Genomic DNA, 27,177 nt, shown 5'->3' with positions numbered 1-27,177 from the left:
ATCCCAGTACAGGATTGAAACCAATCTGGTTGAACGGTTTTTTTCTATGAAATTTATAAATAACTTTTATTTCATTTATTATTCGATGATGGAGGAGGGGATACCAGTCATAAGCTGTGGCTAACTATTACTTTAATTTTGGTAGGTAGCTCACCAGGATGTTGGTAAGTACAGGTAGGGTTTCTCAAAATTGATTGCTCTCTGGAACACCAGTCACAAATCATGGAGAATACATATTATATGCCAGCTACCCATGGTATTATTTACAGGGCTGGGTCCCTGACCTATCTAGTAGCAAACTTTTATCAGGGACACTTTTTCCAGTGCGCCTTTTTGACAATCAGTGTGGTATTACGAAAAAGTAAGTACAATGGAAGTCAGAACATCAATAGATTATTGTCATCTGGTTGGAAGCTTATTCTGCATTTTTGTATTAAAAGGAAGCTCCACTAAAAGCACTCAAGGGCTTGGTTGAGGTGGTGTTCAAATTGATAGAATGAAGTTATTTTTGCTTGGCCTAAATGCACAAAGGATTGTTTTTCTGAACACAAAATCCTCTTAACACTAGACAAGGTTGTTTGTGATTTGGGAGTAACCAGGACTTCTAAATAAGGTGTCTCTTGCTAGAAAAGCTACATCCTTTTCAGTTGGTTCAGCACAAATGTTTACAGTCATGAATGACCATGGGGTTGCACCTAGAAAGTTCCCCTCATCATCATCATCATCATCGTTTAACGTCCGCTTTCCATGCTAGCATGGGTTGGACGGTTCAACTGGGGTCTGGCAAGCCCGAAGGCTGCACCAGGCCAGTCAGATCTGGCAGTGTTTCTACAGCTGGATGCCCTTCCTAACGCCAACCACTCCGAGAGTGTAGTGGGTGATTTTATGTGCCACCGACACAGGTGCCAGACGGCCACGCTCGGATGGTGTTTTTTATGTGCCACCGACACAGGTGCCAGACGAGGCTGGCAGGCACAATTCCTGGCAAGGTTATTTTTGGAAGACTAGCAGTTACTCATGCATACCAGCCTCCCCTCTCCATGCCACTGATGTTATCCAAGGGAAAGGCAAAGGCCAATACAGCTTGGCATCAGTGATGTCACAACTCATTTCTACAGCTGAGTGAACTGTAGCAATGTGAAATAAAGTGTCTTGCTCAAGAACACAACACAGTCCTGTCCAAGAATCAAACTCACTACCTCATGATTGTGACCCCGATGCTCTAACCACTTTACAAGTATATACAGTTCATATTCTATTTAGAAAGTCCATGTTTTTCACCTATCTCTTAACTCCAGAGACTGGTTGGGGAAGGGAAGAAAAAAAAGGAAGAAGTCACAACTTGTCAAGTACCAAAAATATTTGGTTTTTGATAACCCATTTTCACAATGTTCTGCTAAGTGGTTTTTGAACCTGGAGCCACATGATTTTGAAAAAAACTTTCACCAAATGTCCATACCTGCTCTCACTTGTTTAAGCCCAAGAACTGTGACTATCACATCTCTTAAGATGTATACAGATGGGAGGAAAAAATTGTGATATATAGTTTGATCATAAATTACATGAAATATTTAATGTAAACCTGTATGAATACAGTATATGAAATTTAGTTTGAATTACCTAGAAATGTCAGAGTAAATTAACACAAGCTATGCTCAGTGATTCCCAATCTTTCTCACTTCATGGCATACTGAGCATGAAATAAGACCTATTAAGAAACTGTTATACAGTAATGAATTTAGTTTAATATATTAACTTTTATTTGTCAGTTATCTAGCTTAATATTTCGTCTTTGTAGAATAAAAGTTTTATATTTTAGGATGAGTGGAGAGGCAGTAAGGGAAGTTATGATGTTTAAGCTTTTCCAGAGGGCATTAGTAATGTAAAGACTATGAGAGTTTCAAAGATTTAATTCAGATGTTGCTTGCCTTTCGTTTTATGATAGTTGTTAATATAAGCTAAGTTGGTAATGATTTTATTAGGAAATAATATCGTTACATATCTGGGCAAATGATAAACACAAAGACAGAGTTATCAAAGAAAGAATAGGCTTTTTATACCAAATTTATTCAGTAAATGAGCAAGTACATAGCACTTGATACGAGGTTTGTTGAAGTCCAGGCTGAAATGATATTGTTGGCAACTGAGCCAGCACATAAGATCTATACAGAATTTTAAGACAACTGGACACAAAAAAAGAAAAAAATGATGTAAACATTGAATGGGGAAAAAAAAACAAAAACGAACAAATGACACAATATATACATACATATATGTATATAAACAATACACATAAGGACACAAACGTCAGTGGACAGAAAAGATGATGCTGAATGTCTTGAAACTGGTTGCAAGGAAGAGTTAGAGACAGATGACAAGGCAGATCAATAAGGTAAAGAATAAAGAAAAACAATAAAAAAGGTTTTCTTCAGTCTGTCTTATGTAAATGCCCATGTAGTCTTAGATCTGATGTAGAATATTGCTTGTTAAAATTAGAAATAATAACAACCACATTATAATAGATAAAAATTTTGTCAAGAAAATTAACAGCTTTCAGCCATTTTCTAAGGAAAATTTCAGATTATAATTACTCTCAAACAGAAGGAAAAGGCAGAGGATTGAGCTATTTATTTGGTTTGTATATTTTTAAGATGAAAATGTAATTAAAAATATACACAACCATTTGGTGTTGTTTGAAGCAAAACAGCATTGAAAAACAGTCTTGGCACTAGAGCTGTTTTAAAAGAGATCATCAAATCTGCCCTGCAACTTCCTTTAAGAAAAAAATAGCTGGCTGACAACTCATAGTTCAGATTTGGGCTTGCTGTCAAGATCATCTAATTCTACATCACTTAAATCAATGTCTTCTTCTTGAGGAAGCTGTAAGAGAAAGAAATACAAAGATGTATTCAAAGAAAAAACAAACAAGAAATGTGCTTTCCAAAAAAACACTAATTTTAAAATTTAGATACTCAGTTGCTAGATCAAGATTGACTTATCTACTGTTGTATCAGACCCTTGTTAACAGCCATACATGGCCTGAGCCAGTAAATGGGAGATATAAAAATCTTATGACTTCAATTCACGATTTTAATACCTGATTTAACAATTCCGTTGAAATCTTGCTTATAAAACCTTTACTTCAGGATAAATTTCTTATTGGTTTTAAGGGTATTAAAACTTCTTTTCTTACACTAGATAAGAATCATGATGATGATCATCATTGTTTAACATCTGCTTTCCATGCTAGCATGGGTTGGACAATTTGACTGAGGGCTGGTGAACCAGATGGCTGCACCAGGCTCCAATATTGATCTGGCAGAGTTTCTACAGCTGGATGCCCTTCCTATCATTTAAAACTAGCAGGACCTGTGGAAATTTCAGTGTAAGTCAGCATATTTGAAAATATGCTTTATTAAACACAAGGAATTTCAAAAAATTCTTTTGAAATCCTGCCATTTTATCAAATCTGTACTCTCTAATATAATCAAGATGAACACTTAGGTCCCAATTATTTCCCTTTTTTTAATGTTTGACAGATGTGTGCTTTATAGTTTAAGGAAATAAAAGATGAATTAAAATAAAACATTTCTGTATATTGTCTCTCTCTATATATATAGAGAAAAATTTTCTTATAAAATATGTTTTTAAGTATACTTCACAATATATGACTGTATTAAGAAATGCTCATTGCAAGTTAAATCAAAGGATAAGAGAAATTATAGAAGGACCACATCTAGACAATGAATACAAATTCCAAAGCATAATTTAAAACACAATTTTATAAATCTTCATGATATTGTTTCACTATGTTAAACATTTTGACTGTGCTTGTGATTTCAACACACAAATGCAGAATATAAAGCTTTCCTCCATTCGTGTAAGCATAATGGACAAAACAGACAGTAATACATAGCATAATACAGATTTTTGATTGATTTGAAATTATCTCTGCTTCAAAATGAGGGACAGATAATCTCAACACTTCTCAAAAAAATGGACATGCCACAACAGAAAAGATAATCTTAATTTTTAGCCTACAGATATACCTTTACATCCATCTCATTTCACTACAATAATGGTCACTTTTCTGAACCAGCCAGCTGATCAAGGCCACATGGCTCACTCGAGCATATTACTGTGCACTTTCCATATTCTATGCTAAACACCTTACCCAGTTCAGCATTAGAAAATCTTACATGGGTACTGGAGACAAAGGGAGCAGCAGATGCATTTGTACAGTTTTTAGTCTTATCTCTAAATTAATTATTAACTTTTGCTTTCCAGTTAAATTTTCATAAAGATTTCAGGAGAGTTTAATGGTTGACATTGGTAAAAAAAATGTAATGAATTGATATTTAGAAATATATTTAATTATAATTATTGTTTTAATGTATCAATTTCATGCTGGTTTAAAATTATCAACATGGCACATGACCACTATTTTTGACACTAGTGTTCAACCAATACTTATTCCATTGACCCCAAGAGGATGAAAATCAAACTCAGCAATATTTGAAACCAGAACATATGCCGCTAAGCATTTGATCTAGTTTGCTAATGATCCTGCCAGCTCTCTGCCTCAATAATTAATAGACAAATGCAAGCCAACATTCTTCGAGGTTTGCGTATACATACATGTTATACACACTGCTATCTATTACCTTATACTTATAGTACTCATTAATGGTAGGGTGATGCTAGGCAGTAACTTATTTGCACTATATACAAGATCTTTTTAATTTTACACATAGCTTGCTTTTTATTTGCTGTGAGAATGCAACACAAAGTATAAATTTCTAAATATCTACTTCATTTTCCAACTAATGTTTGGCATTTAAATTAGGACATTTCATCTAAAAATATTTCAAACTTGAGGTAACAATTTAATAAGGGAATAAAGCAGAAATGATATACATACTTCTTTGTCTTGCCCATCCCATGCATCAATATTCAAAATTTCAGGTAGTTTGGCATTTCGAAGTGGAACAGTTGAAGACTTTCCATACAGCAAGTCTCTGTAAAACATCATTATACATCAGGGGGGTGAAAAAAGAAGAAAAAGGCTTAAGGAATGTGAAGTTAAGACACGAGTCCGACTGTAACTAGTGTAGTGTAAATATCCAAATCAGTTTTTATTACACTTGGCATGACATTAACTTGTTCACATAGTAACACAAAATAAATTTCAAAATTACAAAATAGACCCCCACCCATAACTGACTATTATTATATTTCTCCTTTATTTCTACTGAAAATGAGCAATGTACTTTTTAGCTGATCTGGATAATTAAAAACATACAAGCTCAGATTTCCACACTGATAAAATGTATAATTATATCAACAAAATCCATCTCACCCAAAATAAATTGGTTTCAACTTACCTGAAAAATTCATTCAACCCTGTTGCTGAGAATGATCCTTTAAGTGGAGAATATTTCATACTACGGTAGTTCAAAGCAACCATTGCCTGAAAACAAAGTTCTAATCATGTATAAATTTTACCCAACAATGTTTTCTCAATAACTTTACTTTTAGATAAATTAACTTGTAGCAAATACAATTTTGCTTAACTCTTTAAATTGACATGCAAATTGTATCATTTTGATAACATGCACTAACACACCCAAACACAATGGCAAATAATTGAGTATGTAGAGCATATAACTACAACAAGGGCACATGTAAAAATAAAAACTATTACATAAATAGGATTCAATACAGCCTCATAAATACATATAAAATCATGATTTTAGCATTCATTTTTCCATGGTTGCATGGAGTTTACTGAGGCAGATTTTCTACAGCCAGATCCCCTTCCTGTTGCCAACCCTCACCTATTTCAAGAAATGTAATATTCCTCCATGGCCAGACATGTTCTCACAGAGTATTGGAAATGAATGACTGTTTGTATGACAATCATTTACAATAATCGATGTCAAAGCACGAAGACACACACATCTATATTGTCAATCAGGAATAATAATTTCAATGCACCAGTTAATCAATGTTCTAGACATAGATCATAGAAACACATTGCTATGACCCAAGACAATATTAAAGATAACTGACATTTCTGATAAATTCATTCCCCTCATCTTAAATGCATCTGCAAACAGTATTTATGACATATAATATGCAAACTATATGGAAGAAAGGCTAAAGTCAGAATATAATCACAAAGAGGCTGCAATTTATCTCTGAGTAAGTTGAATTTCAAACATTATACTAAAATATTTACATTTTTATTTTTTATAAACAAATTATCCTAATCTGTTCTTTCACTTCAAAGCAGACTTTTGAGCATTTTATAATGGATTGTGCTTAAACAAAGTCAAACATTTTAGCAAAAAACTATTTTTAAAAATGTATGGCATATCAACTTGTTAGAATTAGTATCTTGGTTTCTTCAAATTTCTTTGATAAATTTCATAAGTTAGACATTTCTTTCAAAAGTTAAATTTTCATAAAGATTTCAGGAGAGTTTAATGGTTGACATTGGTAAAAAAAATGTAATGAATTGATATTTAGAAATATATTTAATTATAATTATTGTTTTAATGTATCAATTTCATGCTGGTTTAAAATCATCAACATGGCACATGACCACTTTTTTTGACACTAATCATCTCATTGAATAAGGGAAACATTCCCAGATCTGCATTCATGATCTTCCTTAAACATGGTTATCTTCCACTCTCATCACAAGCAGCTGATGCTTAGCAGTGTTTATCTTGCATGTACTCTATTTTATTCATTATATTTTATACAAAGATTTCATTTATCAAAAGTAGGCTGATGACATCTTGAATGCAATTGATAAGTCTACAAATTTGTTGGTGGTATAATGCGTTAATGTATATTTTTCCATACAAGAGTTTTGAAACAGATTTTAATCAAAGGTTGATGTTGAAATAATAGGTCAAATTACTCACAGGGTAGCCAAACCCTCCAATACCAAATGCTTCTTCTAACTGGGGTTGGGATCCAGCTTCAGCCCATACCCATCTGAAAGAGAAAATAAAAGAGGATTAAAATTAAGAGAAGTGAAGCAGAGAAATATAGTTCAAAATTACTGGAAATTTCAGATGTTAAATAAGTAAAAAATTATAATTAGAAAAGCAAGATTAATTTGAAGTATAAGCTTTCTACGCCAGCATACATTGAAAAGATTCACAGAGATTATTGCATTTTTTTTTAGATATGTAAAATGTCCTGTTAAGAGGTAGAGCGTTTGAATTTGGGGAGAGGGTATAATTCATTATATCAATAATATCAGAATGATAGTTATTTTATCAATTCTAGAAGAATGAAAGCATGTCAAGCCCAGCAGGATTTGAGCTCAGAAAATAGCGATGAAGTTTTAAGTACAAAGTATTTTGTCGGTCATCCTAAATCATTAACACTATAACAATGATTGTAATTAATAATGTTTTGACAAAACATACTGCAAAATTTTCTCAAGAAGCTACATTTATATAAAATCTCAAAACTTAAAATATTTTCTCAAGAGTGTAAAACCACATAAAACTTCCAACTAATAGGTGAAAATAAAAGGCAACAAATCCAGTCTATTTTAATTCAAGACAGGGAAATGAAATTTTGAATTATGCACCACTGATCAAAAGGAATGTTTCGTTTGTGCAAGCTCAGTCTTTTCCTCCCCATAGATGTTATGCAATAAAGAAACTAATATAACAAGGAAGGTTAGAGAGATTAGAGACATTACACATATCAAAGTTAAAGAGAAAAAAAAGAAAAAAAATTACCCCCAAAGATTTCGCTTGTATTTTTCTGACATTTTTTGCACTATGGAAATAAAATTGTTTCTACAATCTGACTGGCAATCATAGATGACTGGTAAGATGGAAATTACACACAGCTGGCTTTTCTCACAAGCATCTTTGAGCACACTGGCAGTAATTACCTGAAGACAAGACATAACATTAGTATTAAAAAATATTAGATACCCAAGCCACTCTTAATTATTTAATAAAGAACGGTCTTTTTTTGAATAAAGCTTGTATTAAGAAAAATAAGTTATTTAAACCTCACAGCAAGTTTCTACTAAAGAAAATATAAACTTAGAAGATTTTTAAAAAATCGAACTATAAAGTTTGTAAGTTCAATACAGTGAACCTGATTGACAAAAACAAATTTGAAGTATTTATAAACTGATTTTCTTGCAGCATGTTTCAAATAAACAACATGCCTAAATCAGCAGGTTTTTAGATAAAGTCATTGTCAGCTGTTAGTAGTTAGATACTTTATCATGCATTCCTTACTTCCAAGTTGCAAACATAAATCATTCAATATATGCTAGAAAATAAAGTGAGCTTGTTTAGGGTAGCTTACCTCATTGACTGGTGGTGCAGGGACATTCTCAGCTACTTTTTCCAATGCCCAAGCAACTATATCACTAGATGTCCGGCCACCATCAAATTCTTGAGCAGCACCATCTTTCACACCAGCTGGGAATAACTTAATTGTTGGGAAACCACGGATCTGAAAGGAAAAAGAAACACATATCTATGATTAGAGACAGATTTGTTCAAATTCTGACAAACTAGAGTAACAGTAATGTACCTAGGTCAGGTGCACTATAGTCATTATCACAATACAATTACATAATCACTATATTCTGAAAAAAACATACACTTCATATAAACCAAAAGCAACATAAATTAGTCAATTACTTGATAAGAAGCTGAGTAATGAGAAAATATGTTTCTTAATGACAAAAACAATGCAATTCTAGACACTGAATTGTTTACAAGTAGCATGAGGAAATAAAGTTTACTGTAGTATAAGCATTGAAAGACTAAATGGTAATGTCCCATTAACTAGCAATACTAAGCACAAATGATCTCATAGTTAAAAGGTTTTAATAGATTAGCGTGTGGAAAGCTGGTTTCTCAGATGTTCATCATTTGACTATCCCTTGCTGCAACAGAAGATGAATAGAGCATATAAAAATTAAACACTTACACCATATTTCTCAGAAGTTAATGTGTGGACAGTAGCATCGAGAGCACCTAACTTAACTTTGCCTTTCAATTCAGTAGCTGCACTTTGCCAGTGAGGTGCAAGATTCTTGCAATGGCCACACCAAGGAGCAAAGAACTCAACCAGCCACATATCATCACTCTTCAATACCATCTCTTCAAAGTTGGAATCTGTAAGCTCAATAACATCATCAGCACTGCCTGCCTGAAATGAGAGAAATAAATAAACTGTTTATACAAGATCAAGTAAAGATATATCCTTTTACTTAAATAAACTAATTTTCACAATGAATTGTACTGTCTTCATTGTGTTATGGTACTTCTCTATCTTGAGGGCAAAGTTCAAATTCCACTGAGGCTTGAACATAAAAGGCCAAAAATGTTATTAAATTACTTGCTCTGCTGTTCATATAGTTCCTTATTCATTGTCAGGCTGCTCCCAGCCATACAGAACTGACAAAAATATTGATTAAAGTAAGTGATCTGATCATGTGTGTTAGATTTTGGATGTGAAGTGAAACTTTTTTTTTCTTTTTATTACCCACAAGGGGCTAAACATAGAGGGGACAAACAAGGACAGACAAAGTTGACCTCGGCGGAATTTGAACTCAGAACATAACGGTAGACGAAATACCGCTAAGCATTTTGCTCGGTGTGCTAGCGTTTCTGCCAGCTCGCCGCCTTTTGAATATGAAGTGAAACTTATGTAAGTAACCAGTGAAATACTGCTTGGGTTAAGAGTGGACATAAGTGATAGTTTATGATGTTTATTGTAATAATATAACATCTCCAACAAAGGTGATACTATTTATACTAGAATAATTGATAAGAATAAAGAGCACACAGATTTCAGTTAGATACACTTATCTAAGGAGAACAATAACTCAGTTCAATGTAAACTGAATTGTTTTTACAAAAAACTTCAATTTGAAACAATATTTCTTAATGCAATGAAGAATTTGCAAGCAATTGAAACCTTTAATATGAGGAAAGTAATATTATGGATAGCATAAAGATGTAAAGTTTTGGAATACAGAGTCGATAACCTGGTTTTGATTTGCAGCTGCTATCATTTCTATTCACTCAGTTATTTGCAATTGGAAAAGCATGAAAATTAATCGTAATGGACATCTTCTGCTTCATTAACCAAATGATAATCACACTTTGATGGATAATAGTTATATAAAGTCAAATAGCAAACATTTAATGCAAGATATGTAAAAAACGTAATCGAGCACCCGGTAACAAAAAAATTAGCTTCAGTTTTAATCATTGAATTATGAAATCTGAACAATTAGTTATGTATTGCAGTTTACATGATTATAAATTTGCTTCATTAATTAACAGCTACTTCAAGTTACACTTAACTATATGACCGAAACATTTTAGTTTTTAAGTATATAAAACACAAAAGATAAATTTTAAATATGATAATTAGACTATACATGAGATTTTCATGTAACCACAAAATCTAAATAGCTTAAATGATTAAAGTCTATTCAGAGAAATTATTTTGATATTTGATCTCTATATAAATATTCATTATGAGAGTACTTTTCAGAGATGTTTTAACAACCTCATTTCTCTCCTATAAATATGTGGTTGTGTGTCTTATGAAAATACTTATTTTGTTTTAATCAGAGGCAGAGGCTGTGTGAGACAGTTGATATCTCACTTTCTGTTTATATCTTTTTACCCTGCAAAATCTGGTTGCAATTAAAGCAAGGTCCAGAGAGAGAAATTGTTAGGAATGTAGCACAAGAAATTCAAGGACAGTTTTTGGTTACAAAAACAGTAAATACCAAAATTGCTTTCTAATTACAGTTAAAAAATTGAAAAGATTGTATTTCAAACATTTTAGAATTTAGTTTATTTTGAAACACTGTATGAAAGTTCCAGAAATAGATTACTTCTAATTTAAAATTTAAATACTGTAAAAAAAAAAAAAAAAAAAAAAATCAAACCAAAACCAACAATAAATACAAACCTTATGTCCACCACCGCCGCCGCCACCACTGCTACTGCCACCACCGCCGCCGCCACGTGTTCGTTGAGAAATCATATTAGACACATATTTCTTGGCAGCTTCTACAACACTATTTGCAGTTCGACCACCTTCAAAGACAAACCATAAATATTTTCTGATATCATATGCACATTATCAAGTTTATAAATGAACTATTACGCAAACAAGTGGCCTACTCATGTGACAACTAATTACAGAATAAAATCTAAAATTATGGGTAGTTTAAATTATTTCTCAGATACATGCATTGCTGTTCTTAAAGGGATGCCCCCCCCCCCTTATTATGACGTCACATAACACTTCAAATGCCATTTTTACATTGGCTCTCTTTACATGACCATCTAGGTTACCTTTCATTGGACCTTCTGACATGACTAAAATACTGTGCATATAAATATACTAAACTAAATAAAAAAACAATATTTGCACATATTTAAGATATAATTTTCTTTGTGTGCTCTTCTCCCATCTCTACAGACCCTCTCTTTCAAACCTCTCTCTCACCCATCCTTCATCTCTATGGCACCCTATAGCCTTTCTTCTACTGCTCTTCCTTTACCTCTTTTTCACCATCCTCAACATTTTTAACATCCGTTTGGCAACGTTTATGCAGATAGGTGCATCTTTTCCAGCATGACATATCACCACTTGCCCTGATCCTTAGTCAACTCCTTCATGAGATTAGTCGTCACTACTTTGTCTACCTCTACCATGGATTCCACCAATTTGGGGCACTTGGCACTTCTTTATACAGCCGACATCTTTCATGTCAATCACATGCTGTACCAGAGTAATCTTCTCTCTTGTACCCATTTGTTTCCTCATATACTGAGTTTTTTTTTCTCTCAGTTCTTTGAGCACATGAACATTACACACTCAGCAGCAAGTGCCTGGCTCATTTCTTTCTAGCCTTTGCAAATCTACTGTATTGAATGTCCACAGTGCTTCTATGCAGCAGTATTGCACTTTGTATATAAGCATCAAACAATCTATCCTTTTTTCCAGCTGTTCTTATTCAGATTACTATGCTTTCAGAAGAGCCATCTCCACTACTGATTACATCATTTTGGTAACAAAGACTATTGACTACTTCTAGAGATGTTTCCAAGCATATGAAAGAATCCATTTCACAAGTAGTCTTATAACTGACTGCTACTATGCATCTGTCACATATGAAGTCTCCCTTTTTTATCAAACTGCTTATCATCCCACTATGCTTTGTGTTGTGCATCTATAGTTCACATTGAATACATTTACTTGATTTAAGAGATTTGCCTTCAGTCAAGAGACTTTTCTTTCAAGCTTAACACAATTTTAGTCTTTGATAAATTTACTTTTAGGTTTTACCTCCACATCTGGAATTTCTAAAAATCATGTACAGATTCAGCTGTTAATTCTTTCAGCATTCAAATCTGTCAAATGTAATGCATTATCTCATGTCTTCAACATTTCACTGATGTAATTATTCATATTCAGAATGACATTGTATGGTAGGTGTGAAAGGTTGGATCCAGCCAGCTTGAACATATAACAAGTAGAATATTTGGGCGAGATATGGCCAGTTTAAATGCTTGTGCTTACATCTACTTGTCACCAAGTCAATTTCACCTACTCTACCTGTCCCTGTGTCAACATCATCATTGGTAGACCGAAAGTTTTGAACTAGAGAGGGAAAGATGGGTTTCTGGTGGCAGGTGGATTTCAAAAATGCTACTAGAGGTAGGTGTAACTGAACAGAGTACATCTGCAGTTTAAATAATATAAAAGAAATGCTTCTTAAAAACACAAACCTTGATAATCTTCTGGCTTAGATTTATCCTGTCCAAACACTTTGACAGTGGGGAAACCTTGGATACCATATTGTCCAGCTATTCCTCGGTGAGCATCAGCATCAAGTTGCCCAAGCTTCACAATGCCCTAAATAGAAAACAAAAAAAAACACACAGCATTAAAATTTATTTTCAGACAGATCATCATCATCATTTAACGTCTGTTTTCCATGCTAGCATGGGTTGGACGGTTCGACCGGGGTCTGGGAAGCCATGGAGGCTGAAGCAGACTCTAGTCTGATTTGGCAGTGTTTCTACAGCTGGACGCCCTTCCTAACGCCAACCACTTCGTGAGTGTAGTGGGTGTTTTTTACGTGCCACCAGCACAGAGCAGGCTGGCAAACGGCCATGATCGGTTGGTGCTTTTACATGTCACCAATGCCAGTCAGGCGGCGCTGGCATCTGCCATGGGTGTCTTAACTACAATTTCCATTTGATTTTTATCTGGCATCTGCCACGTTTGGACAGTGCTTTTTACGTGTCACCGGCACAAGTGTCTTAACTACAATTTCCATTTGATTTTGACTACTTGACTTGTAAAGAATAAACCTTAGAGATTCATATACTTATAATATAAACCACCCAACTTCCTATAATGGCCCAGTACATTTTGCTATAAATGGATATTATGTGCAGCTACAATTTTAGTCCTATAGGCTGCAGATGCATTGTGTAACTGATGAATATTTAATTAAATTGTAATATGGAGCTCAACTTGAGGAGAGAAAAATCTCAGTGATATCAAAACATTACAGTACTGATGGACTTTGGCTACTATTATTGCAACCTTTACCTCCAGAACACATTTCTGATGAATCAGGCAATGATCACATGAGTCATATTGTAAACACAACTTTTGCTCAAAATATGTTAATATCAAATAAGACAAATAGAGCTATCTATACACATCCTTGAGAAAAGACTGTTGCTTTTCTCAAATTTGCCTGACAATAAGGAAAAAAAAAACAGGTTCTACAACTAAGAAACTTATGCGGAGGGGGGGGGGTATGTAGAGGAGTATACAAACAAAACACAGATTGAAGAGATTCAATACATCAAAATAAGAGACATAATGACAGCTGTTTTAACAATGATAGAGCATGCTAACATGAACAAGCTTTTATCGCAATTAAGGAATACCTTATGTTACTTATTTTCTAAATTTTCTGTTATTCATTTGTATATAATATGAACTTTTTCCAGAACTCCTAAACCCAAAAATTAGGTGTGTGCATTATATGAGAAAACTAAATGTTAATCATCTTCTCAGTTACATATATTGACCAAAATAACTGATGTAACTAATTTTGAAGAAAAGGCAAAGCAAGTTATTTACATGTGTCATTGAGCAAAATTCATTAATGATTTTGAATTGCTAAAATATTGGTAACATTTTCCTATGATAGTACACTACCTTAAATCAACATCATCTTTTTTAATATCTCTCTTTTTTTTTTATATGTACATGGGTCAGATAAATTTCATTGAGGTAGATCTACAGCTAGGGACTCTTTCTGAGCAAGAGAATATTTCACTTTAGTCCAGTCAATTTTTTTCGACAGTGACATAGGTTTAAAATTAGCACATGATGCCAAGATATTTTTTTCAACACTTATTCTATATGTAAAAATCTAGGCAGCATGATGATGATGAAATTTCTGTTAGCTTGCTTTCCTCGATTCAGCATGCTGTGTAAAATATTGTATGTGGTTACAAGGTTTAAAGTCTATTTTTCAGCATAGGAAAATTTTTCTTTTGCCCTTATTTATAATTGCTTATATTTTCACCTTGAAACGTATTTTAATATGCATACCACTGATAGAATATTTTTGAAAAATTTTATCCTTATATTCGAAATTCGGACAGAACTTATGGGATGACCTGATATTTCTTTTTCTTCTCCCCACAACCTATTCTGATTTTTTCCTTTTCTTTCTTTCACCTGTAATAACGTGTACAAGCACACACCAGATTTTGTGCATGTGTGTGCATGCATACATATATTTTTGTCATGCCTATATATGTCTGTATATGCATGTAGCCATGTACCTGTGTCCGTATGTTTAGTGTACACACATATATTATAGATTGTGTGGTATGCATATATATTGCTAAATGTATATTTAATCTAGCATGAAATTTTTTTCAAACGGATATATCTTTTATTAATTTACTAATATCTTACAGCTATTTACCCTGGGTTTCAGGTATTTTCCTTTTTTATAAGCTATTTTTGAATTAAGATTTTATTCGATTTATATATGATTTCAAACCGCAATTTGTTACTTCATGCAACCGGTTATTGAAAAGACCATTAGTTGAAAGGACCAATGAAACAAAACCCTTTTCAAATGTGTATCAAAGCAATTGTATTTCTGCATATATAACTTTATCTTGCTCCATTCCAAACAAAACTGTCCGACGAATGGGAATGTGAAACCGAGTAACAGTTTTTGTGATATTTTTGCTGCTTTATATATATTTTTGTTGCTTTATATATATATATATATATATATATATACACACACACACACACACACACACACATATACATAGACTTATAACCTTACACAATTTCCTTCTCAATCTTTCCCCATTTAGTACCATCACTATTACTGTTCTTTCTATTTCCTTCATAACTTTAGTATTCAGCTGCTGTATTTAAATGAGAACAGAACTGAACATTTCATCACCTTGCTATGTAATACCAGTCATCTCTCTTTCTTCCTGGAGCCACTTTACTTGTCATCCATCCTTAAGTCTTAATATTGCTGGTGGTATATAATACCCAGCACACTCTAAAGTAGTTGGTTTTAGGAAGAGCATCCAGCTGTAGAAACCATGCCACAACAGACAGTTGGAGTCTGAACAGTCTCTGTCAAACTGTCCAACCCATGCCAGCATGGAGAACGGATGTTTGATGATGATAATGATTGCCTCTCACCACACACATTTTACACTGATCACTCTTCTGTGCTACTAGATTATCTCTCCTCTTCAATCACTATACATCTCTAATTCTCTCCATGCATGCAACCTATCCATACACATCATCTCTCTCATCCTTACTGTCTACTGTATTATTATTACTATTCTGCTACTCTTCACCCACTTCTGTACTGTAAGTTAGCTCATCTTCCCTACTTTGTCCACATCATATATGATCATTGATCACCTCTCCAATCTTGTCCACCATTCACTACTTCCAACCCTGGACCTTATCAAATCTTTAGTCATCACTTACTCTTCTCTACCTTCCCTCCATGTATTTACCATCAATCACTCAACTCCTGTTCTTCATTATATTCACCACCTCATCCATCCCCCATCTCTAACCACTCACACCATATACTTTTACAGCTTCTACCCATACACACTCCTTCTTCTGTCTCCACTCACCACATGCCTCGAGGCCTATTCATCACCTGTATTTTATCTCTTTCCAACTCCATTCCAGTTACTTCTATCCACTCTTCTCTTATGTGAGTAGCTATGTATCTCCTCTACAGCAAGAAACCTGTTCTATCCCGACGCCACTTTTTTTTTCATATTTTAACCCATTTTCTTCAAGCTAAAGCTACTTTATTCTACTCTAGTCCCACTCAGTTGAAGGAGACCATAGCCTTATGAACTGTATGGTAACCTCACTGGTGTTGGTGTCATCAAAAAAGCATGCAGTAGATGTAAGTGGTCAGCATTAGGAAGGACATCCAGCTGTAGAAACTATGCCAAAGCAGACATTGGAATAGAATGCAGTCCTCAGACCCATGAATCCTAACAAAAACACTCATGCCAGCATAGAAGATGGGCTTTAGATGATGATGATGATGATGATGCTCAAGTGGCAAATCTCTTATTTACACTGGCATAGAAAGCAGTTAATATTGGGAAACAGTAACTTTACTTAAGTAAAAAAGGGGGAACTGAAAAAAGAATTTAGTTTTCATTACATATCATCATCATTTAACGTCTGCTGTCCCATGGGTTATAGTAGAATAGGTAAGCTGGAGAGCTGCACCAAATTCCAGTCTGATTTGGTAAAGTTTCTATGGCTGGATACCTTCCCTAATGCCAAATGTGCTTACCTTTAAAATTTCAGCAGCTTTAGTGAATTCAGGTTTAAAGGATTGGCAATGTCCACACCTAAAAAAAGATTAACCAAAAACAAACATATTATTATTATAGTAGAATTGTGCGGAGATGTATGGCTTAGTGGTTAAGGTGTTGGACTCATGATTAAAAGATTATGATTTTGAATTCTGGACCAGGCGACGTATTATGTTCTTGAGCAAAACATTTCATTTCATGTTGCTTCAGTTCACTCAGCTGGCAAAAATGGGTAATCCTTTGACGGACTGATGTCCCATTCAGGTGGCGAATTTATACACCATAGAAATCAGCCCTTATGAGTCTGCATTACTTGAGAAGGTAGCTTTTGAAGGTAAGCAAGCTGGCAGAATTGTTAGCACTCCACACAAAATGCTTAGCGGCATTTCACCCGTCTTTATGTTCTGAGTTCAAATTCTGCTGAGGTTGACTTTGCCATTCATTCTTTCAGAGCCTTGTGCTTATAGTAGAAAAGATTATTATAGTAGAATTGTCTGAGCAGTCATACAGTCAGAGATATTCCTGTTATGACTATCCAGATGTATCTTTTCTGTTTTGAAGATAGTGGAATCTTAAGAATTGTCAAATTACACTCCACTGTTTTAAGACAGAGTGTAATTGGGGAGATATGGCTGTTACATTTAGCTGGTCAAATGGCTATGTAGAAGATCTCTTAGCTAATATATGAAATGTGCATTAAGTTTATGAGATACTTTAATAGCAATGTTTCAAACCCTTCGATGAGCTGGGTGCAGGAAACCACAGAAGTATATTTCTATGAATCACTACAAGGTTTGCAATGCCTCCCAAAATGCAATGGGTTAAAGAAACATTGTTGATGTCAAGAAAACTAGGTTTAAATGAAAATGAAATCTCATCTAATAATAAATCTCTGAACGAGGTATAGACAGTAACTGCGCGACAGTGTGAAGTATATTTGCCATCTAAATATGGCTAACCATTAAGGGTGGATGTTACTGTAGCCCCAGGAGAACATCTCCAGCTGGCTATTGACACACTTTCTGTGCCCTATCAGTATTTGCAAAGGGAAGCCCCCCCTTCCCATCGTCGACCTATGTGACCTACTGTCTATACCTTGTTCAGAGATTTATTATTGCTTGTTTACACTTTTTAAAGATCAGTGACGAAAAGTCATTGGAAAAAGGATATATGTATTTGCATTGGGACCCCTTTCGCATTGAAGACCAGTGATTGTTGTGCGCTGATGACAGGTCAATAACCAGAAACCCGGGTCTGTGCATATCATGTAGGTTGACGATGGGAAGGGTGGCTTCCCTTTGCAAATACCAATAGGGCACAGAAAGTTTGTCAATAGCCAGCTGGAGATGTTCTCCTGGGGCTACAAGCTACAGTAACATCCACCCTTAGTGGTTAGCCATATTTAGATGGCAAATATACTTCACAAATCTCATTTAGTTTATGCTAAATGAGGGAAAAGACTAAAAACTAATGCTATAATCTCATACCAAATGACATGAAAAATAGAATTTTGAACAGCTGCAAATGTAACTACAGTAAAACAAAATATTTATAATAGTAAAAAAAAAAAAATCAATATTTTACTATTATATATCTGACAGTTGAGATGTTAAAAGCCAAGTTATTAGCAATGAAATAAAAAAGTAAAATACAAGAGTTTAGTTGTATTTTGTTAAAGTATATAATTAAAACTACATTATATCTTGTCCAATAAATAAACACATTCTTATGTACAGCTTGCTGCACAAACAAGCTTTCACTGTACCAACTTTTATAGGAGTATATTGCTGCCTGTGCCACAGGTGTTTACTACACAAGTTCTTGGGGGCATTTCTAGCGTGATTGTTCGGATTGGGTCTAGCATGATAACAGCACTAGACAAAGCCATTACTACTTTAAGTGGTCTTAAAACTGAATGAAGCAGAATGGAATAGAATGCTGTTGGGGTTGACTTTGCCTTTCATCCTTTCAGGGTTGATAAAATACCAGTTGAGCATTGGGGCTGATGTAAATGAACAAACCCTCTCCCCTGAAATTGCTGGCCTTTTGCCAAAAATTGAAATCAGTATTAGACACCATGCCCAGATCATGGATAAAATTGATGCAACATTTTGATTACAGAAATAAATGCCCTTGAAATAATTCAATCTTTAATATATTTTATGAGATGAATGAGTCTGTAATAACATTTTTTAGTTTGTCTACATGATTAGATTACTTGAGTCATGTTATTTGTGAGGATTACAGACCTAAATGCTTCTTCCAAAGTTGATTTAGTCTATTTCTATGAACCGAAACCCAACTGAGAGTTGTGAAATAAATGAGGACAGTCACAATAATTGTAAGTTAGTGATGATCTGTACTAGTATCATCTCCATCAAAAATAAAGAGTTGTGAGATGAAGTAGAAACTGACATTTTGGGTAAGAATTTCCATTTGATTTATGAGTTACACACTGACATAATTTCTATGAGTGTAAAGGATGGTGATTTTGGCAAAAACTTCTACAAAGCCTGAACTGTAATGAAGTAGAATGTAATAAATGCTGTATGCTTTTGTCTGATGTTTTAAATGTGAGAAAACTTATAAGTGAATGAAATAAAGTGATCATACCATGGTGCATAGAACATAACAATCCAAAGCGAATCACTGTTTACTACTTTTGATTGAAAAGTGTCCGGTGTAAGTTCTACAGGGTTGGAATAAACAGCAGCTCCAAAGAACAGCAGTAGGAAACCTAAAATAAAAAAAAAGCAAAACCATTTCATTCATTGAGAGAGAAGGAGGGTGAAAGAATCAACCTTGTTGAGTATCCTTGATTCATCAACAATAATTATGAATGAAACTCACCATCATTGTACTGTTCAGAGAATAACCTCTTGTGAGTCCTACCTCATTATAAACCTGCCTGTTTTGCACAAAGTTCCACAAATTTTCTTTTTTCCCCATTGACTATACAGATACACTAAGAATAATCTTGGCTCTATTGAACCAAAACTGTATTGGGACACTAGTTATGTCCCAACCACTTGAATTCCACTTCATTACTTCTTCCAGGAAGAATTACATTGGTGTTTACTAGCCAAATATCTTGATAAGTTAACTGTTGATTGAATGTGTAGCCAGACAACCATTACTTGGCACACAAATACACTGTAGCATGAGTGCCGATAGACACAATGTATTATATGAAAGGGTTTATCTGCAGTACTTAAATTAACTGTCTTTTCCAAGTACTTTTAATTATAATTGTATTTGTAACAACATGAATCATATATCTTACAAAGTCAATTTTTTGTAAATTTGATTACTCTCTGGTTTATACTTTGATCAATGGCATTTGTATAGTTGATCAATGATACTGAATAGTTTTTGTTTCAGATTAAAGTAATTATTATAAATAAAGTCTAATGAGTAAGATGTTCCAGTAAATCACATAAGCACTAAGTTAAGGATACTTATTAACAACAAATTTTCATTTTGTTTTTCTTGTATTCTAGTTTCTCTTTATAACAAATAATGTTTAACTAATGTCATACCAAGTGAAGAGTTTAAAGGAGAAAGTATCCCCAGTTTAGTGAGTGTTGGAGCATAGCTGGTTATCATCTTACTTCAATCCAGTTCTAAGCAGCTATGACCACTTGACAATGAATCTAAAAAGGATTTAATAATTTCATACATACTGAATAAAAGTACTCTTCTCTAACATGTATGTTGCTGGAAGGATTTCTGAGAACAGCATATTTGTAGGAATTAAAAAGTTTTTCTTAAAGGGGATTAATCTCAACTGAGAAATAAGAATGGTCAGTATAAACAATGAGATCAACAAGGCTAACAGGACTGCATCCTTGCTTAGAGTCAAAGACAATTATAAGGGAATTCCAAATTCTCCATATTATTACTGTCCATTGTTTAGCCCCAGAAAATATGTCAGAAAAATAAAGGCTGTGTAAAAGATAAAATAATTTACCAGTATTCTCACTAACACACCAGATGAATCATGCAACTAGAACTTAAAAACTACTTAGAGTGAAGGTTCCTTGAATGTAAGTTTTTTTGAAAGTGGTAAGAATTTCTAACAAGGTGACGTAGATAATTTCCATACGCCTTAACGACCTCTCCAGGAAATAAGTTGTTGACTTGGCCATGAAAGGCTAAACAGATAAAACAAATGCTTCTTTGTGACAGGGCACAAGTCTAGAGCATATAATACATCTAGATTATTGGGTATCTGTTCATAACAGTTAAATGAAATAAAGCGTGCTTAAGAAACTTGCTTTCCAACCACATGGTTTCAAGTTTAGTCCCACTGCATGGCAACTTGGTGAAATATCTTTGTCAATAGCACTTGGCTGACCAAAGGCTTGTGAGTGAATGTGATAGAATAGAAACTGCAAGAAGCTTGATGTATGTGTGTACCCTGTCTTATTTCTTTATTGCCTACAAGGGGCTAAACATAGAGGGGGCAAACAAGGACAGACAAAGAGTTTAAGTCAATTACATCGACCCCCAGTGCATAACTGGTACTTAATTTATCAACCAGAAAAGATGAAAGGCAAAGTCGACCCTGGCAGAATTTGAACTCAGAACGTAACAGCAGACAAAATATCGCTAAGCACTTCGCCCTCCGTGCTAACGTTTCTGCCAGATCACCACCTTGTGTGTAGCCTGTCTTGTCATCACATTATGGTTATCAACCAGTGTCACCATCATACAAGCAGTATTGATTTAATCTCACTAAAAAACAGGTCTGGCCAAGAAAAAATATGTGGTTGGAAACAGGTAAGGCTAGGTGATGGGAAAGGACAACTAGTTGCAGAAAATCTGTCCTAACATACTGTGATCATGCAAACACGGAAAAATGGATGTTAAAAATGAAGATGAAGATTTATAATATACATTAAGGTTGTTCACTTAGTATGGATAGAATGGATCTAAAGTAGTTGTTTTCACAGCTAAACGCCTTTCCTGCTACTAATCATTTTACCAAAAAGTAATGGAACTTGTAAAGTTATGTGAAAGCTTACCAACAAGTGCTAGGGATAAAAGGAAAATGATTTGGCATCTAATTGGTTCAACTGATCTGAAAAGAGGTTAATAACTTGGCTGATCAATTTGGTGAAAGTAACATTGGTTTGTCCAACCTCTGTGGCTTATAGTTCTTGGTGATGTCATTTTACTTCTGGGAGTGATGCAACTTCACAGGTACAAGAATTTATTAGCCACAATACTAGACTCAACCCTATACTAGATAGAATATGTCCATGTTCACTCAACCTGCAATAAATAGCAGCTAAATCTCCATTAAACAACATAATGGACACATTATATAATGTGGTTTAGAGCAGTGCTTCTCAAACTATCTGATGTGGTGTACCAGCAGTTTTTTTCCAATGCGCCAGGGACCGGTAATATTTTCAGTAATATTAATTTATACTGGAAACAATATATATAAAAGTTGACAATTTTTTTTATCTTGTATTTATTTTGTAAACAAATAATACAATATTACATAAGTATTTTATAATGTTTCTTTCTTTTCTGGAAACTCACCACATACTAGCAGCTGATGGCTCACGTACCGGTTCCGGTCCGCAGACCACCACTTTGAGTAGCACAGATTTAGGGTATACTTTTATAGAAGAAAACAGTATGGTAATGACTTTGGATCATACATCTGTCGGGAATATCTTCAGAATAAATATGAATGGCAAGAATTCTGACCAATGGTAATGAGTGGCACAAATAAAATTAGATAACCGAAACTGGATTATTCATTTGATAAATTACCGTCATGCTCTCGATTTGATCATATATAAATATTAAACACAAAACATATTTTTCTCACTGCGAATATTTTAATATTTAGCTTAGGTCCCATACTTCAAACTATAAAGATTATACTTATAATTCTCGCGGACCCCACTAACAAAAAGGCATGCTTAGATATATAGTAATGAGAAAATGTGCTGGTACATTCTTGCATTTGAGAAAAGTATTCATATAACGTGGATCCAAGAAAAGAAAAAAGGTTTATGACAAAAGTAGTTTAGCCACGCCAGTCCTGATCAAGCAAACCTAATACAGAAAGCATTCTAACCCTAAGACCTTTTTTTGTCAAACAGTGCATCTCGGACTGCATGACACAAATTTTTCTTTTTAAGATGGTAGTGTGAAGTTCGAGGAAGATTTGGGATTTGGTTACTATTTCTACCTGGGTGACTTACTCTAGACGATCCTTCGCTGGTTTGACAGTTTCACAAAAAAAGGTAATGATATATAACGATCATCAACATTGCTAAACACATGAAGTCCGCAAATACTACAACAATTCTTGCAGGAGCTAGATACTTCAGATTTGAAAGGCAAAATATGAGACTGTATGGTGTTCATGTTTTCTAGAGGACGTGAACAAGATAGGTGTAATGGAAATAACCGGAAATCGAAACCCAGTCGAAAAGTCGGTATGTGGTAAGGTTACTTATAATTTACGATGGGCTTCTGTAGGGAGGCGTAGAAACTTGTTTTTAAATCAGTATATAACAAGTACATCAAACTGAAAGGTTTTAAACTCAGAAAGGTGAATCGAAATATAATTTCAAATAAATTATAAAAAGTTAAAAAGAAAACTTCTGTCATCAACTGATATATAACTGAAATATTTAAAATTAGATTTGACATAGTAAAAAAATCAGTGGCAAAATAATTTCAAAAAGTAAAACTTTTGATATCTTATATACGAAGAAGAAACAAGAAGTTTAGCGAACCCCAGAATATTTAAATTTATTTCATAACAATAAATTAAACAGTAAAGAGTGATAACATGGATTTTGGAGAAAGAAAGTATCACAATGTTTTAAGAAAGACAATAAACAGCGTAGCGTCGAACAAATTGGTTAGCAGATGTTTGAATGACAGCGTTTTCACTTAGAAAATGGTCAAAACCCAAGAGAATAGGGTTACCAAATAGTTAACTAAATTCACACAAAGTTTGTATGCCTAGATACATCCTAACATGTTTTTAGAACTATCCTATAGTTAGCAGTAATCATTCGTCTTAATTAAAAGTTAAGCGACTAAATCGCTTAATAGAAACGACTATGATAAAGGGCGAAAGTTGAATTAGATGTAATTAATTACACAATGCATAAATATAAAGATCGGAAGTATATATGTCAGTAAGAATGAAAAAAATGTCTGTTATGATCGGTATAATATTTACAACTAGAAATAAAATGTACATTTCGCTGAATTTCAAAGCCCATTGGTCATTCATCAATCTTCAGCTTATTAAAGGAGTAAGGAAAGAGTTAAGAAGGAACTACAGCACTCATACATTTCGCACAAGAATCAAACAGATATGTATGACAGAAACGACTCCCAAAGTATCAGAATTTGAAAGATGATACGGTTCGCCGAAAACTTGCCGCTCACTATATACAATATATATAAGCATGCATACATAGATATACACATACATATCACAGAGAGGTAAAGAATGTAGAGACATTGAAATATAGATAAGGAATAATCAAGTGAATGGTTTAAGAAAATTACTACTTACAGGAAAGAGGCAAAGCCTCCATAATTTTAAGAATTTAACAGGGAAGAAAAGAAAAACAAAAATTCGCAAACAGTTGTAGTACTGGTCTTGATAAGAATGACGGGATTTTTTTTTTCTTCAGCCGGGTGGAAATGCTCTTCTCATGAATGTGTGTTTACAACCGTGTGTATGTATTGGCTACCAGACTCACGTGGTTGCCTGCCATTGGCTGTTTTCTTAATCTGACGTGGAGAACTCACAGAAGTGACACATAACACTTTACTGTCCAAGTTGCGTCCCTGGAATGAATACTTGCTACAGCTAGTTTAATCCTAACGTTGTTGACTTAGTAGCTAGGGACCTTGTTAAATTTCTACCAACCAAGTATTTCAGATTTTTACCAGATTACTTAGGAAAAAAAAAAAAAAAAAAAATGCAATTTTTGCGCGCTGATGATAAAAATTGCTTGCATAATTTTTTCTAGGAATTACATCATTGTAGAAAACTTGCAAAAAAAAAAAAAAAATTGGTGAAAATTTGAAATACTAGAAGTGATTGAAAGAAATTTAACTAGATTCGTAGCAAGTTAAAAAAAATATTTCGTTTTTGGATTTGGTCTGCAAGATTCTTTATACGAGTTCGTGTGTTGAAGTATATTCTGTTGTGTCTGGAGAGAGTCATTTTCTCTTTGTGCCTTATAAAAATAATTTTTAATAAATAATATTAAATGGGAAAATGTAGCGAAAGAAGACCATCCAAGAATATGTTATTATTTCTCGCATACTCATATCTCTCTTTTTATCTATGTGTTTGAACTCTTAATTTTTGTTCTTGTTCTGTTACGTTAAAATTTGACTCATTATTTCTTTCTTCCTCTCCGTCATCCTGTCACCGTTCTTTTTCGTTTCTTAGGTACACAAGTAACGCACGAAGACTAATTTCCACATTCGGACTTTCCCCTTTTCTTCCTTCCTCATCTATTTCTTCTTCTCCCTCCCTTTTTTCGCCTTTCTCTTTCTCTCACTCTTCTCTATCTTTTTAATGCACGCGCGCGCACACATACACACGTACGTGATCGTACGCAGCGACAAGTAGAACGTGAAAAAGAAAGTAAGCGGAGAGAGGGGAACTGATATAAATATGTTCTCCTTTTGTATCAGTTAAGGTCCTTTGGCTCCTGGAAATGAGGTTTGACAAATTGTTGATGACAATGTGTGTGTGTGATAGATCCTTAATTATTGATTAATAGTGGGTGTTTAGATATTTAGTTGTGATTTAAATTTGTTAAATTTGCTAACAAATTTAAACCACAGCTAAATATTTAAACACCCACTATTAATAAATAAATAAGGGTCTATCACACACACAAACAAAACATCCCCACCAAAACCAAACATACACACACACACACACATATACACACCCACCACGATATACAAAATATTTCCAGAGAACAAAAATAACACACACACAAAGCAAATAATAATAATAATAATAAACATTGTGTACAGTGCTCAGGTGCACTACAACTCATCTAAAGTGCATATATAATCAGGTGTAGTTTCGACGGATTTCGGAAAGCATGAGGGCCTTAAAGGATGCAGTGTCATGGCAGTCAACAACTGATGCAGGCAGTTTATTCCATGCTTCAGCAACTCTGAGCGTGAAGAAATGTTTCCGAAAGTCATGGGAGCTGTGTTGTTTTCTGACTTTGTAGGCATGTCCACGTGTGTTAGACACATGGAGATCAAAAAGGTGTTCAGTGTTGTTATTGGTGAGGTGGTTGACAACTTTGTGGGCGTTTACCAAGTCCGTCGCCAGACGCCGGAGCTTCAGTGAATCCATGCCCAGGGAAACAAGGCGCTCAGAATATGGTAGGTGTCTGATGGAGGGTATGCGTTTGGTTGCACGTCTCTGAACCGATTCCAGGAGGTCAATGTTCTGAGCAAGATAGGGGTTCCAAACTGATGATGCGAATTCCAAGTGTGGTCGTACCATAGCTGTATACAGTTTTAAATAGATGGCTGGAGAGCGGCTAACAAAAGTCTTGCTGATTGATGCCAAGACACCCTCGACTTCTTGACAATTTTAGAGATATGCTTTGTCCAGCGCTAATCACTGCTGACAGTGATGCCTAGGTCACGCTCGCATAAGGATTTCTTGATATCAGTGTTGTGGAGGGAGTATGTGGACGCAGGGTTTTTTCTCCCAAAATGCATGGTGGTACACTTGTCCACAGCCAGTTTCAGTTGCCAGTCTGTGATCCATTGCTGCATTGTGTCCAGGTCTGATTGCAGGAAAGAGCTGTAGACAACAGGATCTGTCCTCTTGATTTCAAGGTACAGCTTGATGTCGTCTGCATATTTTAATACTGTGGCATTCTTTAAATTTGCATCTATGTCATTAATGTATGCCACAAACAAGAGGGGACCAAGGACAGATCCCTGTGGTACACCCGATGACATCTCATATGGTGTAGAATGCTGTCCTAGAACTGTGACTACTTCCTTTCGGTTGAGAATGAAGGATTTCAACCAGTTAAAAAGGTCATCCCTCACACCCATTGCAGAGAGTTTCACCATAAGCCTTTTGTGTGGCACAGAGTTGAAAGCCTTAGCAAAGTCAAGGTAGACAACATCCACCCATGAGCCACTGTCAGTGATCTGA

The 27,177-nt window shown here is 34.5% G+C and overlaps 1 protein-coding gene and 1 long non-coding RNA gene across 2 annotated transcripts; one reads left to right on the top strand and one right to left on the bottom strand.

Moving 5' to 3' along the window:
- Window positions 1-829: 829 nt before the first annotated feature.
- On the top strand, window positions 830-2,228 carry LOC118762486. The gene is made up of 2 exons (XR_004998241.1): window positions 830-902; window positions 953-2,228. It is a non-coding gene; the product is annotated as an uncharacterized LOC118762486 (long non-coding RNA).
- LOC115209363 (protein disulfide-isomerase A6 homolog) lies at window positions 2,032-24,806 on the bottom strand. Its single transcript, XM_029777737.2, has 12 exons — window positions 24,532-24,806; window positions 19,581-19,704; window positions 16,946-17,003; window positions 12,822-12,948; window positions 10,993-11,120; window positions 8,989-9,210; window positions 8,356-8,505; window positions 7,770-7,927; window positions 6,936-7,008; window positions 5,385-5,470; window positions 4,922-5,018; window positions 2,032-2,880 (listed from the first exon to the last, which is right to left on the bottom strand). The coding sequence occupies exons 1-12, from the start codon at window positions 24,551-24,553 to the stop codon at window positions 2,803-2,805; spliced, it is 1,323 nt and encodes a 440-aa protein (XP_029633597.1). The 5' UTR covers window positions 24,554-24,806; the 3' UTR covers window positions 2,032-2,802.
- Window positions 24,807-27,177: the final 2,371 nt, after the last annotated feature.

Source organism: Octopus sinensis, linkage group LG3, assembly GCF_006345805.1.
Source record: "Octopus sinensis linkage group LG3, ASM634580v1, whole genome shotgun sequence".
Lineage (NCBI taxonomy): Eukaryota > Metazoa > Mollusca > Cephalopoda > Octopoda > Octopodidae > Octopus > Octopus sinensis.
This window is presented reverse-complemented; position numbering and strand designations above follow the sequence as displayed.

Excerpts from the sequence above, each read along its gene's own strand:
- LOC115209363 (XM_029777737.2), bottom strand. The coding sequence starts at position 24,553 with ATGGAGGCTTTGCCTCTTTCCT. Across the intron at positions 11,121-12,821 it reads TAAGCCAGAAGATTATCAAG|GTGGTCGAACTGCAAATAGT; the intron begins GTTTGTGTTTTT and ends TTGTCTTTGAAG. Across the intron at positions 7,009-7,769 it reads TACAAGCGAAATCTTTGGGG|ATGGGTATGGGCTGAAGCTG; the intron begins GTAATTTTTTTT and ends TTTCTCTTTCAG.